Here is a 20657-nt window from a genome sequence, read left to right on the forward strand (position 1 = left end):
CCCTGACTTTACTGTCCATATATGAACATTGAAGTCAGGGACTTCTCCTGGAACGGTGGCACTATCTACAGACAGGTGGGGGGGGGGTGCTGTGTAGGACTACCTGCAAGGGGCTGTGAGGCATTACCTATGGGGGGCTGTGTGGCATTACCTACAGGGGGCTGTGTGCCACTACCTACAGGGGGCTGTGTGGCACTACCTACAGGGGGCTGTGTTGCACTACCTACAGGGGGGCTGTGGCCGTATCTACAGAGGGCAGTGTGTGGCATTATCTACAGAGGGAAGTGTGTGGAAAAAATGTACAAATAAAATTCATCCGATTTTAAAACGGCCGGGGAAAAAAATGGATGTCAAAATCGGCCGTTAAAAGCAGCAACACGGCACGGAACGGAATCGAAACTTATGCAAAATCGGCCCGGGAAAAACGGCCAATTTCATCGGCCGACACTTGTATGAATAAGCCCTCATGCACACGACAGGGTTTCCCGGCCGTGTGACGGCCGTTCAAAAAACGTCCGTCACACGGCTGCAGTAGGAACAATAGACCCCTAATGGGGCTATTCACACGACCGATTTTTTGATGGCCCGGGAAACCCGGCCGTCAAAAATTGGGACATGCCCTATTTTCGGCCGTTCTCCCGGCTCCCATAGAAGTCTATGGGGCCAGGTAATACACGGCCATCACTTGAATGTGCTCCAAGTGACAGCCGTGTCTTCCGTCGCTCCCCCTTCCTTTTCCTCCTCACCGTGCGAAGTGCATGTGAGGAGAAGAGTACGTTTGCTCCCTGTAGGAGCTTTGGCAACGCTGTGGCCGGGGATTGGGGATTCTGCTCCAGGAGAAGTCCCTGACTTCAATGTCCATATATGAAGACAGTAAAGTCAGGGACTTCTGGCGCGGAGACACCGGCCACAGGGTCGGGGATTCCGCTTCAGACATGCCTGACGTCACTGTGTCCATATATGGACACAGTGACGTCAGGCAAGTCTGAAGCGGAATCCCCGACCCTGTGGCCGGTGTCTCCGCTCCAGGAGAAGTCCCTAACTTCAATGTCTTCATATATGGACATTGAAGTCAGGGACTTCTCCTGGAACGGTGGCGCTATCTACAGACAGGAAGGGGGGCTGCCATCTATGGGGGGGGGGTGCTGTGTAGAACTACCTGCAGGGGGCTGTGTGGCATTACCTATGGGGGGGGGGGTTGTGTGGCATTACCTATGGGGGGGGCTGTGTGGTACTACCTACAGGGGGGCTGCGGTAGTATCTACAGAGGGCAGTGTGTGGCATTATCTACAGGGGGAAGTGTGTGGCAAAAATTTACAAATGAAATTCATCTGATTTTAAAACGGACAGGGGAAAAAACGGATGAAAAATGGATTAGGGTATGTGCACACACACTAATTACGTCCGTAATTGACGGACGTATTTCGGCCGCAAGTACCGGACCGAACACAGTGCAGGGAGCCGGGCTCCTAGCATCATACTTATGTACGATGCTAGGAGTCCCTGCCTCTCTGCAGGACAACTGTCCCGTACTGTAATCATGTTTTCAGTACGGGACAGTGGTCCTGCAGCGAGGCAGGGACTCCTAGCATCGTACATAAGTATGATGCTAGGAGCCCGGCTCCCTGCACTGTGTTCGGTCCACTACTTGCGGCCGAAATACGTCCGTCAATTACGGACGTAATTAGTGTGTGTGCACATACCCTTAAAAACGGCAACACGGCCCGAAACGGATGCAACACGGATGCAAACCGGAGGGGAAAAACGGCCCAAAACGGCCGATTTTATTGGCCGACACTCGGACCCTGTCGTGTGAATAAGGGTTCTTCACGGGATCTTTTGGAGTGTACAATACCCAGACTCAAGGGCCCCAACGCTTCTTTTTAGAGAACTTCCCCTTTAAGAGCTGTGTTTGCGTCGCCTCCTGATCACACGCGCGCTGTGCGTGGCATAGCAGCAGTGTGAGTGGAGTGGAGGGACAGCAGTTTCTGTCGGCGAATTCTCACATTAACCCCTTTAAGCGTCCGTCCTCAACACATCGTAGCCTCCCAGCCTCAGCTCTCCTCCTCCCAGCCCCATCACCTCCCATAACATAGTGCCCCGGTGTCCAGGCTAACAGCAGCCACGTCACCCGCTAGCTGGGGAATCACACAGCGCTGCTCTCCCGGGGTACCCTCTGCCAGCCATACACTGGGCATCAGGACGGCGCCGCTGCTGCAGACCGCTCACTGCCGTGCTCTGTGCCATGCCAGGGGTGCAGTGTGAAGTTTCTTCTTGAGTGCCTGTACAGTCATTTTGATAGATTTTGTAGAAGTTGCTCTATTCTGGAAAGATGAATGTTTTTAGAATTTTAGGAGACCTGTCCCATTTACTAGCGATGATCCTCCTGCTGATGAAAATGTGGAAAACCAAGTCCTGTGCTGGTATGTTCCTGGTTAATGTACGGGGGAGGGGGACGTTTTGGGCAGCCGTGTGAATTAGTACAAGGCTTCTATTGAGTTTTTCTGTGATCTCCAGTCCAGGATCTGTGCAGCAGTGAACTATTATATGATGTGCGACACAGCTTACGTTTAAAATATATGTCTGGAGCTTTTCCGACCATACACGTTAAATATAGGCCAAAAACGTGATTTAAATGTGGTCTAAGGGCCTGTTCACATCACGTTTGCCTTCCGTTTGGTCTTTCCGTTTATCAGTTCCGTCGGAGAAACAGATGACCGGAAAGACAAACATAAAGTATCGTTTCCGTTTGCAATACCATTGATTTCAATGGTAGTTTATTTCAGTTAGTATCAGTTTGCCTCCGTTCCACTAGGTTTCCGTTTTTTTGACGGAAGGAATAGCGTAGCACAATACGCTATTGTTTCACTAAAAAAAACGGACACAGATTGAAAGAAGCTGAAAGAAAAAAAATACCATTGAAATCAATGGTATTGCAAATGGAAACTATGCTTTCAGTTTGTCTTTCCGTTCATCTGTTTCTCTGATAGAACAGATGAACGTAAAGACCAAACGGAAGGCAAACATGATGTGACCAGTTTTGACAGGGAAGGCCTCTCTCTGGCTGCACTAATCTCTGGTTTAGCAACATAAATTACATATTTTATGCTTATTTTAATGTTATCTTGGATTAAAAAAACACATTTAAATTACTAATATGAATGATATTTTTAATTTTGGCATGGCCGTTTCTTTTTCAAAACCAGGAGTGGATCCAAAAGAACTAGAGGTCTTTCCTTTATACTTCTCTCTTTAGTCTCTGCTCCTGCACTGGACCAGAACTGCACTGTGTGAACGTGTAGATGTTGCCACACACAGCCCCTCCTTGTAGATGGTGCCACACAGAGTCCCCTCCTTGTAGATGGTGCCACACATAGCCACCCCCCTTGTAGATGGATCCTCACACAGCCCCCCTCCTTGTAGATGGTGCCACACACAGCCTTCGCTTGTAGATGTTGACACACACACAGCTCCCTATTGTAGATGGTGCCACACACAGCCCCTCCTTGTAGATGGTGTCACACACAGCTCCCTCCTTGTAGATGGTGCCACACATAGCCACCCCTCTTGTAGATGGATCCTCACACAGCCCCTCTCCTTGTAGATGGTGCCACACACATCCCTCTTGTAGACGGTGCCACACACAGCCCCCCATTGTAGATGGTGCCACACACAGCCCCCCATTGTAGATGGTGCCACACACAGCCCCTTGTAGATAGCGCCAGACACAGCCCCCCTGTAGATAGCGCCAGACACAGCCCCCCTGTACATAGCGTCAGATACAGCGCCCTGTAGATAGCGCCACACACAGCCCCTTGTAAATAGCGCCACACAGCCCCCCTGTAGACAGCTCCACACACAGCACCCCTGTAAATAGCTCCACACACAGCACCCCTGTAGATAGCTCCACACACAGCTCCCCAGTAGATAGCTCCACACACAGCCCCCCAGTAGATAGCTCCACACACAGTCCCCCTGTAGGTGCCACATTGCCGCCAGAGCGGTAGAGGTAGGCTTTATTCACACGACAGAGTCCGAGAGTCGGCTGAGAGTCCCTCTTGTAGATGGATCCTCACACAGCCCCTCTCCTTGTAGATGGTGCCACACACATCCCTCTTGTAGACGGTGCCACACACAGCCCCCCATTGTAGATGGTGCCACACACAGCCCCCCATTGTAGATGGTGCCACACACAGCCCCTTGTAGATGGTGCCACACACAGCCCTCCCCTTGTAGATTGTGCTACACACAGCCCCCCTCTGCCTTGTAGATTGTGCCTCACCTAGCCCCGTTCCCACGACGGCTGGAGCTGCTTCACAACCTCGAGACGCCGAGACGGGACCCTTGCGTAGACCGGTGTGATCCAGTGACGTTATCACGCCGGCCTGCACAGGGATTTTGTCCCAGTGTCTTATAGGCTTCAGGTCTAAGGTGGCCTGTAGCCTAGTGAATGGCGGAGCTGGGAGCTGCTCCGCCATAGTATTTAATTGTATCTGCGTCCTGAGGAAGCAAATACAATTGAATGTGGTAGTCGCTAGCGGTGCCACTTGGCATGAGTTATGTTATATGCCGGGCAGCACGGGCTCCCTCATTCCTCGGGCCCTATAGTGGTATTTCTGCCACTGCAGCAACTGGCGGCTGTGGCCCTAAACTTTTACTAGGGGACCGGCCCATGGGGGCACATGCCCCCTGCCCAGCCCGTCCCCTAGTCCCTGCCTCTACACGGGAATACTGTCCCATACTGTAATCATATTTTCAGTACGGGACAGTATTTCTGCGGGGAGGCAGGGACTCCTAGAATCATAGATAACTATGAAGCTAAGAGCCCATGTCCCTGAATAGTGTTTGGTCCGTGTATCTCACGTACTGAACACGGCTGTCTGAATAAGGCCTTATCTCAAACTTTTCTTGACTACTGCTTCTCATTGTATTCCTGTAGAACTGAAAGCATTCCTATTCAACAGGACATGCATGATGGCTTCTGTGGTTACCTAGAGTAGGCTGTAGTCGTCCCACAAAGTTGGAAGCATACAATTGTCCAAAATATCTTGGTATGCTGAAGCATTAAAGGGGTTTTCCGAGTTAAAATGTGTATGTGTTAATGCTTGTAATTTATGAATGTAAATACATTTGTAATATACTTACATTTTCCAAATTGGCCCCATTTTCAGATTCTGCCGTGGGGTACTTGAAGGGGTGACGTCGCTCTCTGGTCGCTGTGTTGATCTTCAATTCTCTTCCGGGTATACGATATGTCACTTGTGACGTGACGTGTATGGGCTGTTCCATACCTCCCAACCCAGGGGTGTAACTAGGAAAGACTGGGCCCCATAGCAAACTTTTGACTAGGGCCCCCCCTCTGCTGGGTATCACGCAACCCCCCCCCCCCTTTGTAGATAGTGCCTCCCTATAGATTCCACCACACAGCGCCCCCCTATAGATAGCACCATACACAGCCCCCTGCAGATAACGCCATACAGCCCCCCTGTAGATAACGCCATACAGACCCCCTCTGTAGATAACGCCATACAGCCCCCCTGTAGATAACGCCATACAGTCCCCCCTATAGAGAATGCCATACAGCCCCCCCTTTAGAAAATGCCATACAGAACCCCTCTGTAGATAACGCAATGTACCCCCCCCTCCAAAAAAAACGGCCTATAGTTTGTCCTACAAAAGACATGCATCCCCTATCCACAGGATAGGGGATACATGTGTGATCGCTGGCAGCGATAAGGAGAATGGGGGACCGAAAGTCCCCCGAAGTTCTCCATGACTAACCTCGGACTTCCGGCGTCTGCGCAGTTCAATAAAAATGAAAGGAGCGCTAGTCACGCATGCGCACAAGCGCGACCGGCGCTCCATTCATTTCTACGGAGCTGCCGACACAGACCCCGGAAGTCCGAGGTTTGTCATGGAGAACTTAGGGGGGACTTTCGGTCCCCCGTTCTCCTCATCGCTGCCAGCGATCACACATGTATCCCCTATCCTGTGATTAGGGGATACATGTCTTATGTAGGAACAACCCCTTCAGTGGCGTCGTGCTGTAGCAGCCATAGCGGCTGCTAGCGGAGCCTGCTGCCATGGGAGGGGGCCGTGCCGGCGGGTGGCACGGGCCCCCTCATGCTGCAGGCCCTGTAGAAGTCGCTACGGCTGCTATAGCGGTAGTTACGCCACTGCGTATAGGTTTGTACGGCGTAAAACTACAGCTCCCAGCATGGCCTGAACAATGATAAGGATATGCTGGGAGATGCGGTTTCACAAAAAAAATCCTATCACCATCATCTCGCTGCAGATCATACAGTGACTACATTACTGATTAGAGGCAGAATAAACATTTACATTAAGTGACTCACCGGTGACGTCTCAGATTCTAGTTCTTTTCTTCTCCCTCCGGTTCAGACATCTATGATGGATTTCTACCGGCCATGACCCATTTCTGCAGTTTTCCGTTCAGATGTCTTCAGCTTCTCACTTTTAAAACATTTCTGCACCTGTAAACAAAGTTAAAATTCTCAACACATCTAAATATAACTGTCACAAACACACAACGTGGCCCCTGTAGATAGTGACCTACATAGAAGCCCCTATAGATAGTGCCCACATATGGACTCCAGAGCTGCAAGGCAATAGTGCTAACCACTGAGCCACGGTGCTGCCCTACATATAGCTTCCCCTATAGTTCTTGCTCCACGTATAGCCCACCTCTGTACATAGTGTCTCACATATAGCTCCCCCTGTATATAGTGTCCCACATATAGCCCACCCCTGTAGACTGTGCACTACATATAGCCACCCTGTTGCTAGTGCCCCACAGGTAACCCACCCCTGTATATAGTGGCCCACATATAGACCCTCCTGTATATAGTGGCCCACATATAGACCCCCCCCTGTATATAGTGGCCCACATATAGAGCCCCCTGTATATAATGGCTCACATATAGAGCCCCCTGTATATAGTGGCCAACATATAGACCCCCCCTGTATATAGTGGCCCACATATAGAGCCCCCTGTATATAATGGGCCACATATAGAGCCCCCTGTATATAGTGGCCCACACCCCCACATATAGACCCCCCCTGTAGCTACTGCCCCACATATAGACCCCCCTGTAGCTACTGCCCCACATATAGAACCCTATATATAATAGCCCACATAAAGATGACCCCCCCCCACTATAGATAATGCCATTCACATTTTTATGAGGGGGAAAAAACAAAAACTTGACATACTCACATTCTCCGGTTCCCACGCTGTTCACTGGCGATGCAGACATGCTCTCTTCTGAGCATGTCTGCAGGAGCTGAACGAGCGTCCTCCAATGACGCTGATTGGCGGGGCAGAATGACTTGCCCCGCCAATCAGCACCTTCTAAGCATGGAAGCGGCGCGATGATGTCATCGCGCCGCTAGCCAATCAGTGTCATTGTAAGGCACTGGATGGTCAGGCACGGAACATGCCCGGCCATTCAGTGCTAATACATGTATTTGGCTGCCGCTAGCACTGGGGCCCCCTCCGGTGCTAGCGACACCTACAGGCATGAGAGGGCCTGTGTAAGTCTCGGCGTCGCGGGCCCCACAGTAGCGACGCTACCGCTGTAGTAGCCATAACGGCTGCTAGCGGCGCCACCGGGCCCCCTCAAGCCCCGGGCCCCGTAGCAGCCGCTACTGCTGCTACCGCGGTAGTTACGCCACTGTCCCAACCGTCCCGGATCCGGCGAGACAGTCCTGGTTTCTCACCGCCGTCCCGGGCGGTCTGCATCAGAACGGCTGATCGCTGCTGACTGCAGCAGCGATCAGAAGAAGGCAGGAGTTTTGCGGCGGTGTTCTCACTGGGATCGCTGCCGGCCTGTGAGCAGACCAGTCCAGTCACCTGACCTGTCAGGTGACTGGACTAGATCACTCCCGGGCCGGCATCGACACCAGTGAGAACGCCGCTGCAAGACTCCTGCCTTCTGACGTTGAGTGACGTGTCCCGAGTGACGGCCATGTCTTCCGTCGCTCGCGCTCTCCTTGTCCTCACAGTGCAGAGTGCATTGGAGGAGGGTCTTTTTTTGCTCCCTGTAGGAGTCGGAATCCCCAATCCCCGGCCGGGGATTGGGGATTCCGCTACAGGAGAAGTGAGTGACTACACGTCACTCACTTCTGAAGCGGAATCCCCGACCCTGTGGCCGGGGATTCCGCTACAGGAGAAGTGAGTGACTACACTGTCCATATATGAACACAGCGACGTCACTCACGTCTAAAGCGGAATCCCAGACCCTGTGGCCGGGGATTCCGCTACAGGAGAAGTGAGTAACTACATTGTCCATATATGGACACAGTGACGTTACTCGTGAAGCGGAATCCCCGAGTGACTATACTGTCAATATATGAACATTGAAGTCAGTGACTTCTACTGGAAAGGGGGGGGGGGCTGGATGGTATTACCTACAGGGGGCTGGGTGACATTACCTGCAGGGGGCTGGGTGGCATTACCTACAGGGGGCTGGGTGGCATTACCTACCAGGGGCCTGGGTGGCATTACATACCAGGGGGACTGTGGCATTGTCTACAGAGGGCTGTGTGTGGCAACAAATTTAAATAAAATTCATCCGATTTTAAAACAGACAGGGAAAAAAACGGATGTCAAAATCGGCCGTTAAAAACGTCAAAACGGCCCGGAACAGAATCGGAACGGATACAAAACAGCCGGGAAAAACTGACATTTTTATCAGCCGACTCTCGGACTCTGTCGTGTGAATAAAGCCTACCTCTACCGCTCTGGCGGCAATGTGGCACCTACAGGGGGACTGTGTGTGGAGCTATCTACTGGGGGCTGTGTGTGGAGCTATCTACTGGGGAGCTGTGTGTGGAGCTATCTACAGGGGTGCTGTGTGTGGAGCTATTTACAGGGGTGCTGTGTGTGGAGCTGTCTACAGGGGGGCTGTGTGGCGCTATTTACAAGGGGCTGTGTGTGGCGCTATCTACAGGGCGCTGTATCTGACGCTATGTACAGGGGGGCTGTGTCTGGCGCTATCTACAGGGGGGCTGTGTCTGGCGCTATCTACAGGGGGCTGTGTGGCACTACAGGGGGGCTGTATCCGACGCTATGAACAGAGGGGCTGTGTGTGGCACTATCTACAGGGGGGCTGTGTGTGGCGCTATCTACATGGGGCTGTGTGTGGAACTATCTACAGGGGGCTATGTCTGACGGGGGCTGTGTGTGGTGCTATCTACAGGGGGGCTGTGTATGGAGATATCTACAGGGGGATGTGTGTGGAACTATCTACAGGGGGCTATGTCTGACGGGGGCTGTGTGTGGTGCTATCTACAGAGGGGCTGTGTATGGAGATATCTACAGGGGGATGTGTGTGGAGCTATCTACAGGGGGACGTGTGTGGAGCTATCTACAGGAGGGCTGTGTCTGGCGCTATGTACAGGGGGGCTGTGTGTGGAGCAATCTACAGGGGGGCTCTGGTGGATGATTTTTCCATTGACCGGTAGCAGAGTTACACAACAGGAAAAAAAAATCCCCATCATGTAACTCTGCTACCTGTCAATTGAAAAGTCATCCACCACAGGGTCTCCCTCTTGACTTTCATTGTTCTCAGCCTTTTGGTTTGTCCTGCAGCTGCTGCTGCCGTGATGAGCAAATATTATACCCAAGATAGGAAAAGTAACACAAAGACGATATAACCGGTTCCATAATATCTGTAATATCTAGACAGTCTAGAGATCTGCAGTGAGAATGTGCGCGCGTTATTTGCAGAAGGGTCTGGCCGTGATTTGATGTGTTTATGCGGGATATTGGCCGTGGTTAGGGCGTGGCTTAAAATGCTCCTCTTTTCCGAATTCAAAAATTGGGAGGTATGGATGTTCTGCTGTACAGCCCGTAATGTGCATGCGTGGTCCCTGCTGTTCTCGAGAGAACAGCAGGGACTGCGTATGCGCGTTGTACAGCCAGTAACGTGCATGCGCGGTCCCTGCTGTTCTGTCGAGAACAGCAGTGACCGCGCATGTGCGTTACAGACTGTACAACAGAACAGCCCATACACGGCACGTCACAAGTGACGTGTTGTATACCCAGAGGTAGTGGGAAAAGGGAGGATCCCGTAAGGCGCTGCTGCGTGGCTATTAGTAGAATTCAACAGTGGTAGACGGTGTAATAAGAAGAAATATATGTTTATTATAAAACAATAATGGCTACGCGTTTCAACGCTGTACCAGCGTCTTCCTCAGGCCGTTAAAGTTACATACAAAAAGGGGTTACTTATATATCAGCGGAAATTTGAGTACACAGGAAGGAAAAGCGACCGAAAGGGGAAAGGTCAAAGAGTGACCGTGACGTCAAGAATAACATCTGTGCCCAAAATTTTTTTTAAACAAGTTAATTCCTATAAAAAACTAAAAGAAAGGAAGACCATCAGTATTACCCTATAAAAAGTTACATACATACAATTGTGAGAAAATGCATCTATCAAACGTGGTTTCAAAGATCGACGGAGGGGATCAATAGGACTCACATTTGAATCTATATAAACAAATATTATTAGTAAAAACACATTTAAGATATATAAAAAAAAATTTTGGGAATGTAATGTAAAACATGATAAATCACTAAGTATGTAATGCAAACATATAAACAGATGTTAAAAAGGTACAGGGTTATGTCGCTAGTTGCCGAATTCTTGGGGCAATACAGGTGAGCGTCTTTGTCACTGATATCAGTAGAGCATATTAAAGAGGCTCTGTCACCAGATTTTCAACTCCCTATCTCCTATTGCAGGTGATCGGCGCTGCAATGTAGATAGCAGTAACGTTTTTATTTTTAAAAAACGAGCATTTTTGGCCAAGTTATGAGCATTTTTATATTTATGCAAATGAGCCTTTCTTATGGACAACTGGGCGTGTATTGTGTTCGTTACATCTAGGTGAGTTTACTTGTTTTACCAGCTAGTAAAACAAGTAAAAGCGCCCAGATGTACACACACAATACACGCCCACTTGGACTTAACTTTAAAGTTTTTGAAAAAAAAAAAACGTTACTGTAATCTACTGCAATACGAGATAGGGGTTTGAAAATCTGGTGACGGAGCCTCTTTAAACAGCTGATCCAAGCACATGTTCAGCTGCAAGTAAACACACCCAGATGTAACGAACACAATACACGCCCAGTTGGAAATAAGATTAAAAACGCCCAGTTGTCCATAAGAAAGGCTCATTTGCATAAATATAAAAATGCTCATAACTTGGCCAAAAATGCTCGTTTTTGAAAAAGAAAAACGTTACTGTTATCTACATTGCAGCGCCGATCACCTGCAATAGGAGATAGGGATTTGAAAATCTGGTGACAGAGCCTCTTTAAGTGAGAAGGAAGGTTTTTTATTGTTGAAAAAGGATAAAATTACTATGAATGATGGTAACATATAAATGGATGTTAAGAGTAAGAAGCGCAATATCACTGGTTACTAGGTAATTCAAATGACACTGATAAGCGTCTCTGTAGTCTAGGCAACCACAGCAGCCCGTGGTATAGAGTGCCTGTTACTTATTAGAAGGAGAGGACTATTATTAAGTATGTAATGAAAACAGATAAATAGATGTTTAGGAAGGGAGAGCGTAATGTCGCTAATTACGGAATTATTGGGGCAATATAAGAGAGCGTCTTTGTCACTGATATCAATAGAGCATATTGAGTAAATGAGAAGGTTTTTTATTATTGGAGAAGGATAAAATTACTATGAATGATGGTAACATACAAACGGATGTTAAGCATAAGAGGCACAATATCGCTGGTTGCTAGGAAATTTAAATGACGTTGATAAGCGTCTCTGTAGTCTAGGCAACCACAGCAGCCGTTTGTATTTTTTTTATATATCTTAAAGAGGCTCTGTCACCAGATTTTGCAACCCCTATCTGCTATTGCAGCAGATCGGCGCTGCAATGTAGATTACAGTAACGTTTTTATTTTTAAAAAACGAGCATTTTTGGCCAAGTTATGGCCATTTTTGTATTTATGCAAATGAGGCTTGCAAAAGTACAACTGGGCGTGTTGAAAAGTAAAAGTACAACTGGGCGTGTATTATGTGCGTACATCGGGGCGTGTTTACTACTTTTACTAGCTGGGCGTTCTGATGAGAAGTATCATCCACTTCTCTTCAGAACGCCCAGCTTCTGGCAGTGCAGATCTGTGACGTCACTCACAGGTCCTGCATCGTGTCGGCACCAGAGGCTACAGTTGATTCTGCAGCAGCATCAGCGTTTGCAGGTAAGTAGCTACATCGATTTACCTGCAAACGCCGATGCTGCTGCAGAATCATCTGTAGCCTCTGGTGACGATGTGTCCTCGCTCGTCTGACACGATGCAGGACCTGGGGAAGTGACGTCACAGCGTGATCTCTCGAGAACACGGCTGTGTCTGCACTGCCAGAAGCTGGGCGTTCTGAAGAGAAGTGGATGATACTTCTATACACAACGCCCAGCTAGTAAAAGTAGTAAACACGCCCTGATGTACGCACATAATACACGCCCAGTTGTACTTTTACTTTTCAACACGCCCAGTTGTACTTTTGCAAGCCTCATTTGCATAAATACAAAAATGGTCATAACTTGGCCAAAAATGCTCGTTTTTTAAAAATAAAAACGTTACTGTAATCTACATTGCAGCGCCTATCTGCTGCAATAGCAGATAGGGGTTGCAAAATCTGGTGACAGAGCCTCTTTAAATGTGTTTTTACTAATAATATTTGTTTATATAGATTAAAATGTGAGTCCTATTGATCCCCTCCGTCGATTTTGAAACCACGTTTGATAGATGCATTTTCTCACAATTGTATGTATGTAGCTTTTTATAGGGTAATACTGATTGTCTTCCTTTCTTTTAGTTTTTTATAGGAATTAACTTGTTTTAAAAAAAAATTTGGCACAGATGTTATTCTTGACGTCACGGTCACTCTTTGACCTTTCCCCTTTCAGCCGCTTTTCCTTCCTGTGTACTCAAATTTCCGCTGACATATAAGTAACCCCTTTTTGTATGTAACTTTAACGGCCTGAGGAAGACGCTGGTACAGCGTTGAAACGCGTAGCCATTATTGTTTTATAATAAACATATTTCTTCTTATTACTCCGTCTACCACTGTTGAATTCTACTAACAGCCATGCAGCAGCGCCTTACGGGATCCTCCCTTTTCCCACTACCTCTGCATATTCTAACAAGCGGTGACCATTTGGTTTACTGGTTTGGATCCCTGCAGCAGCATTTGCGGATTTTCTCATCACCTTATCCAAGCACTACCTGGGTGAGCATAATAGACTACGATCAGTATCTCACCCAAACCCAATTGACCTGCACTATGTGGCACCGTGCTTTTTGCTTTTTTGTTCGTGTCGTATACCCAGAAGGGAATTGAAGATCAATGCAGCGGCCAGAGAGTGACGTCACCCGTCAAATACCCCACGGCAGCTTTTGGAAACGGGGCCAATATGGAAAATGTAAGTATATTACAAATGTATTTACAGTCATAAATTACAATCATTAACACATACACATTTTAACTAGGAAAACTTCTTTAAGATTTCCCTCCCCTGGAACTAAGGGGCCTAGGCCAAACCCTGAAAAACAATCCCATAACATTATACCTCCTCCACCAAACTTTACAGTTGGTACAATCCAGTCAGGCAGGTAATTCGCCAGACTCTTCCATCAGACTGCCAGATAGAGAAGGGTGATTAGTCACTCCACAAAACACGTTTCCACTGATCCAGAGTCCAGTGGTGACGTGCTTTACACTTCTCCATCCGACGCTTGGTATTGTGCTTTGTGATGTAAGGATTGCATGCAGCTACTTGGCCCCCATGTCATGAAGCTCCCGATGTTAATGCGGGAGGAGGTTTGGAACGCTGTATATATTGAGTCAGCAGAGTGTTGGCAACTTTTTTGCACTATGCGCCTCAGCACTTAGCAACCCGATTCTGTAACTTTACGTGATCTGCCACTACATGGCTGAGTTACTGTGGTTGCTAAATGCTTTTACTTTACAGAAATACCACTCACAGTTGATCGGTGAATATCTAGGAGGGAAGAAATTTCAGGAACTGACTTGTTACAATGGTGTAATCCTATGAAAGTACCTCTCGAATTCAGTGCCCTCTTTAGAACGACCCATTCCTTCACAAATGTTTGTAAAGGCGACTACATGGCTAAGTGCTCGGTTAGCAATGGGACGGAATAAAACACCTGAATTCAATGATTAAAATGTGTGTCCCAATACTTTTGTCCATATAGTGTATGTGCTGAAATATATTTTCTAGCACATGCATTTACAGAGAGGCAGGAGTGGGACATTATAAAGATTTTGCTAGGATTACATTCAGCATAATATCTACTCCAAACTGCTAAACCTACATTATCCAGGCTTCACAGTTAGGCTGGATTCACACGAGCATGTTCGGTTTGTAAAGGACGGAACGTATTTCGGCCGCAAGTCCCGGTCCGAACACACTGCAGGGAGCCGGGCTCCTACCATCATAGTTATGTACGACGCCAGGAGTCCCTGCCTCGCTGCGGGACAACTGTCCCGTACTGTAATCATGTTTTCAGTACGGGACAGTAGTACCACGGAGAGAGGCAGGGACTCCTAGCGTCGTACATAACTATGATGCTAGGAGCCCGGCTCCCTGCAGTGTGTTCGGTTCGGGACGTGCGGCCGAAATACGTTCCGTCCTAAATGGACCGAACATGCTCGTGTGAATCCCGCCTTAGGGTATGTGCACACACAAAATAAAAACGTCTGAAAATACGGAGCTATTTTCAAGGGACACCAGCTCCTGATTTTCAGACTTTTTTAAGCACTCGCATTTTTGGCGTCGTTTTTTTCTATAGAGTCTATGGAAAAACGGCTCCAAAAACAGCTGAAGAAGTGACATGTTGCAGCCGTCTCACGTCCGTTTTTCAAAACAGCCTCGTCAAAAAACGGCCCATTGGAACAGAACGCCGTTTTTCCATTCCATTACTCGATACCAAAACGATACTTTTGCCAACAATAATAATAAAAAAAAGTTCTTCCATTTTCTGATGTGAGGCACAAGGTATTATGAATTTTTAATCTCCATGTGCCTCTCATTAATAGTGATTAACCCCATCATGTACCTCAGTCATAATGGACAACATTGGGTTAATGTGTGAGGTACATGATGGAGTTAATTACTATTAATGTCAGGCACATGGAGGTTCAAAATTCCTAATACCTCGTGCCTCACATTAATAAGTGAAAGAAAGCAGTTTTTATTTTATAACAGCGTAAACATCATGAATGACGCTATAAATTTATTACGGTCGCGACAATACCGAATATCTGTATATTTTATGTATTGAGACTTATTTTAATGTTTATCATAAAAAAAGTGTTTTGTGTTTTTTATTTAACATTACTTTATGCTTCTTGTACATTTTATTTTTAAACTTTAATGTACTGCCATATATCTATATGCCAGCACATTACTTTATGCTTCTTGTACATTTTATTTTTAAACTGTAATGTACTGGCATATATCTATATGCCAGCACATTAGCCTGTGTACCGATAGTACACAGGCAGTTGTTAGGACATACCGAAGTATGCCCTAACAACAGGAAATATGGTCAGACAGCCCTGGGGTCCTTCAATGGACCCTGGGCTGTCTGCCCATATATAGTATGTCCCTCGATCGCATCACAGGTATTCCCCGTGACGCGTTCCAAAGGACCCCACCCCCTTCTCAATTACCCCTTGAATGCTGCGGCAGCTTTGATCGCAGCATTCAGGGGAATAACGACGGAGATGAGAGATTTCTCAGATCTCCGATGCGTGGCTGCCCCGCTCCTGACAACAAGTGTGCACGCGGTCAGTATAAGGTGATACGGCCGGCGCTGTACTAATGAGCAGCGGTGCCGGCACTGAAGACAGAGCATGGGGGTGTTTTACAGTGCGTCCGCCATGTTCTGTCTTCAGTGCCTGCAACCCTACTCTTTATTAGCAAATACAATTAGATAAAAGTTAGTTTACGCCAAAAAATCACAACATGGCAATAGTGCTCAATAAGTAATTTGTATATTGAGGCACACCATAAAAAAGGCTATGTATCTAGAATAAAGCCCTAGAGTAGCAGACCATAATAAATATTAAATAGATGAATTATCTGTGGTAGACATGGTGAGATAATGGGGGAAGTCACCTCACGGACCACCTCGACACGTTTCGCCTAGCTAATCTTGTTTAAACTTTCTCTGCGCAGAGGAAATATTGTGATGAGTCATGAATAATACTGTCACTTAAAGGTGACATTTATTTATATGGATATAGCTCTGTCTTTATATGTGCACAAAGTTCACATAGACAATCCCTGCATTCTCCTTAGTCATGATCCCCCATACTAAATTTTAAAGCCAGACACGTTATTTAGAAGTATTTTTAATTCAGTTTCCTTTTTTATTTCTTTCCCATTGCTGATATAACACCAACACCTCCTGCAGCACTGTGTTCGAATTGCTTTTCTTCACATCAGTCTGTGTCCCTAATAGTATACAGATGTGTCCATCTACTTTTTACTTGAATTTGGTTAAGGACTCTAATTTCTCATGAATCCAACTCCATACAATATTTTGACATGCTAGCAAAACACTTGACAGGCTTTAACGCAAATCAAAACCACTGGTTGGCCACACGCAGACACATAGCATAGACATCACATGACCGGGTATCAGGAAATCATGTTTTTTTTCAAAGCTGGTCATCTCGCGCCACACATCTCAGAATATGCTGAGGTAAGAGGACCGGTAAGTAAGGACACTTCTGTAGCAGATGTGCACATTCACTAGGCCAGTAGGAAGCTATTTAACCTATCAGTATTTTTTGGATTGTGGGAGGAAACCTTCACACAAACAGCGAGAACATTCAAATTCCATGTAGATTTTTCCCCTGAAGGGCAAAAGTGTTAACCACGAGCCATCCTAATTATAGCTGTCCAGTAATTCTATTTAAAGAGGAAGTCCCAAAAGGATAACTCCTGTTTATATGCCTAATTGGGAATATGGACATCATCAGGGGGTCCCCATTCTTGAACCCCTTCAATTAGCCAGGGCAGCAAGCTGACTCTCCTGTTTCCTTATCTCTCAAAGACTTCAATGAAGAGCGACCATGTGTTGGCTAGCTCTCTATTTTTCACATCGGAGAAGGTCCTATGATGTACCATAACTTGTTAATTGGAGACTATGTGAAAGATTTATCAAAATAGGTGCAAAGGAAAAGTAGAGTTGTTGCCCATAGTAACCAATTATTTTTTAGAGGCCCTTTGAAATGCAACACCCTGATTGGTTGCCTCGAGCAACTACTGCACTATTCCTCCGACCATAAATCTCACCCTATATTTTATTTTTTTCCCAATACAGTTTTTATTGAATTTTGTAAAATAACAAAACCAAGAAGGAAGGATACTCAACATGAGGATCTCCCCAATACATACACTACCGTTCAAAAGTTTGGGGTCACCCAGACAATTTTGTGTTTTCCATGAAAGCTCACACTTATATTTATCAAATGAGTTGCAAAATTACTAGAAAATATAGTCAAGACATTGACAAGGTTAGAAATATTGATTTTTATTTGAAATTATAATTTTCTCCTTCAAACTTTGCTTTCGTCAAAGAATGCCCCATTTGCAGCAATTACAGCATTGCAGACCTTTGGCATTCTAGCTGTTAATTTGCTGAGGTAATCAGGAGAAATTTCACCCCATGCTTCCAGAAGCCCCTCACACAAGTTGGATTGGCTGGATGGGCACTTCTTGCGTACCATACGGTCAAGCTGCTCCCACAACTGCTCTATGGGGTTGAGATCTGGTGACCGCGCTGGCCACTCCATTACAGATAGAATACCAGCTGCCTACTTCTTCCCTAAATAGTTCTTGCATAATTTGGAGGTGTGCTTTGGGTCATTGTCCTGTTGTAGGATGAAATTGGCTCCAATCAAGCACTGTCCACAGGGTATGGCATGGCGTTGCAAAATGGAGTGATAGCCTTCCTTATTCAAAATCCCTTTTACCTTGTACAAATCTCCCACTTTACCAGCACCAAAGCAACCCCAGACCATCACATTACCTCCACCATGCTTGACAGATGGGGTCAGGCACTCTTCCAGCATCTTTTCAGTTGTTCTGCGTCTCACAAATGTTCTTCTGTGTGATCCAAACACCTCAAACTTCGATTCGTCTGTCATAACACTTTTTTCCAATCTTCCTGTAATGGCAGGAAGGAGGTGATGGGAAAGTGAGCCCTAATCTACCCACCGCCCTGTCCCTGCCTACTTGCAACGACCCGCCCTAGGCGACGGGGTACAACTGGGCGGCGGTCCCTACGCTGTCTAAGTGCACGGGAAAACAAACAGGGAACATGCAAGGGAAGGGGCAGTAGCCACGGAACGCCACGAGGAAACGGAGCGGCGAACGAACAGTCAGGACCAGGACGAAGTGAGTACACCCAAGCGGGCACGGAGACAGAAGCAAGCCAGGGGCAAAGCAGGTCAAGCGGAACTGCAACAAGGCAGAAGCAGGCTGGAGCAAGCAGTAGTGAGGCCAGGAATCCAGAAGAATTACAAGCACTGAGGGAGAGAACAGGGCAGGTAATAAAGGACAGGGGGTGGAGCTAACTCCGACAGAGCAGGCCGCGATAGGCTCTCCCACTCCTGAGCCTGCCACCCTGGTTGGTGGGAGATGGTGTCAGTCGAACAGGTCTGGCCTCAGGTGTGGATTGATTAATCCCAGGAGTATACCTAGGCGTAGTACCTGGCAGATCCCTAACAGTACTCCCCCTTTTATGAGGGGCCACCGGACCCTTACTAAGAGGACCCGGTTTAGTGGGGAAGAGAAGGTGGAACCTCCTGATCAATACCCCAGCGTGAACATCACGGGCAGGTACCCAAGTCCTCTCCTCCGGCCCGTATCCTCTCCAATGGACCAGGTACTGGAGGGAGCCCTGGACCATCCTACTGTCCATAATCTTGGCCACCTCGAATTCCACCCCCTCAGGGGTGAGAACGGGAACAGGAGATATCCTCGAGGGGGACCAGGACGGGGAGCAGCGTTTAAGGAGGGAGGCATGGAAGACGTCATGTATGCGAAAGGATGGGGGGAGCTCCAGACGGAAGGATACCGGGTTGAGGACTTCAATGATCTTATAAGGTCCAATAAATCGGGGAGCAAACTTCCTGGACGGGACCTTAAGGCGCAAGTTCCTGGACGACAACCAGACCAAATCCCAGACGACAAACCGGGGGTTAGCAGAACGTCTACTATCCGCCTGAATCTTTTGTGCGCTCTGGGACGCCTCTAGGTTCTTCTGAACCTGGGCCCAGACAGTGCACAGTTCCTGATGAACATCCTCTGCCTCAGGATTATTGGAACAACCAGGGGAGACGGAGGAGAACCTTGGGTTAAACCCGAAATTACAGAAAAACGGGGAGACCTCTGACGAGTTACTGACCCGGTTATTCAGGGAAAATTCAGCAAGGGGAAGGAATGAGACCCAATCGAATTGACAGTCAGAGATGAAACACCTTAAATATTGTTCCAGGGATTGGTTAGTCCTCTCCGTTTGGCCATTAGTTTCGGGATGGAAGGCGGAGGAGAAGGACAGATCAATCTCCAACTTTTTACAAAAAGCTCTCCAAAATAAGGAAACAAATTGTACCCCTCTGTCAGAAACTATATTGACTGGGGCCCCATGGAGACGCAGGATGTGTTTCACAAACAAAGAAGCTAACGTCTTGGCGTTAGGTAGCTTCTTAAGGGGCACAAAGTGGCACATCTTGCTGAAGCGGTCGACTACCACCCACACCACCGACTTGCCCTGAGATGGAGGCAAATCGGTGATAAAATCCATGGAGATATGGGTTCAAGGTCTCTGGGGAATGGGCAAGGAACGTAGTAGGCCCGCAGGTCGGGACCTAGGGGTTTTGGAACTAGCGCAAACCTCACAAGCGGCGACGTAAGCCCTAACGTCTTTAGGCAACCCAGGCCACCAATAGTTTCTGGTAATAAGGTGTTTGGTGCCCAAGATACCAGGATGACCAGATAGAGCGGAGTCATGGTTTTCCCTGAGTACCCTCAGCCGGTATTGCAGGGGAACAAACAGTTTGTCCCCAGGGACGTTCCCGGGAGCTGCACCCTGATCAGCCGCGATATCAGAAGCTAAATCAGAATCCGTGGCAGAGACGATTATACCAGGGGGTAAAATACAAGCAGGATCCTTCTCGGAAGGAGGATTGGCCATGAAACTACGTGACAGAGCATCAGCCTTAATATTCTTGGACCCAGCCCTATAGGTAACCAAGAAATTAAATCTGGTAAAGAATAGTGCCCACCGAGCTTGTCTAGGATTAAGCCTCCGGGTCGATTCTAGGAAAACCAGATTCTTGTGATCCGTAAGGACCGTTACCTGGTGTCTGGCCCCCTCCAGGAAGTGCCGCCTCTCCTCAAAAGCCCATTTAATGGCTAGAAGTTCGCGGTTGCCAATATCATAGTTACTCTCCGTGGGCGAAAACTTCCTAGAGAAGTAAGCACAGGGGCGGAGATGGGTGAGGGAGCTGGTACCCTGGGACAAGACGGCCCCCACTCCCACCTCGGATGTGTCAACCTCCACAATA

General features: G+C 47.6%; 1 protein-coding gene across 2 annotated transcripts in view; it reads left to right on the forward strand.

Annotated features, from left to right (window-relative positions):
* Positions 1-1966: 1966 nt before the first annotated feature.
* The window catches only part of LOC142657999 (ER lumen protein-retaining receptor 3), a 105528-nt gene continuing 86837 nt past the window's right edge, over positions 1967-20657 (forward strand). The window contains exons 1-2 of one of the 2 annotated variants that reach the window (XM_075833633.1): positions 2335-2423; positions 13381-13473. In XM_075833633.1, the coding sequence (XP_075689748.1) occupies positions 13398-13473 (76 nt within the window). In that variant the 5' untranslated portion in view covers positions 2335-2423; positions 13381-13397. Of the gene's footprint in view, positions 2424-13380; positions 13474-20657 lie in introns of both variants that reach the window. The other variant, XM_075833632.1, reaches the window with a different exon arrangement.

The sequence above is a fragment of the Rhinoderma darwinii genome, chromosome 7 (genome assembly GCF_050947455.1).
Source record: "Rhinoderma darwinii isolate aRhiDar2 chromosome 7, aRhiDar2.hap1, whole genome shotgun sequence".
Classification (NCBI taxonomy): Eukaryota; Metazoa; Chordata; class Amphibia; order Anura; family Rhinodermatidae; genus Rhinoderma; species Rhinoderma darwinii.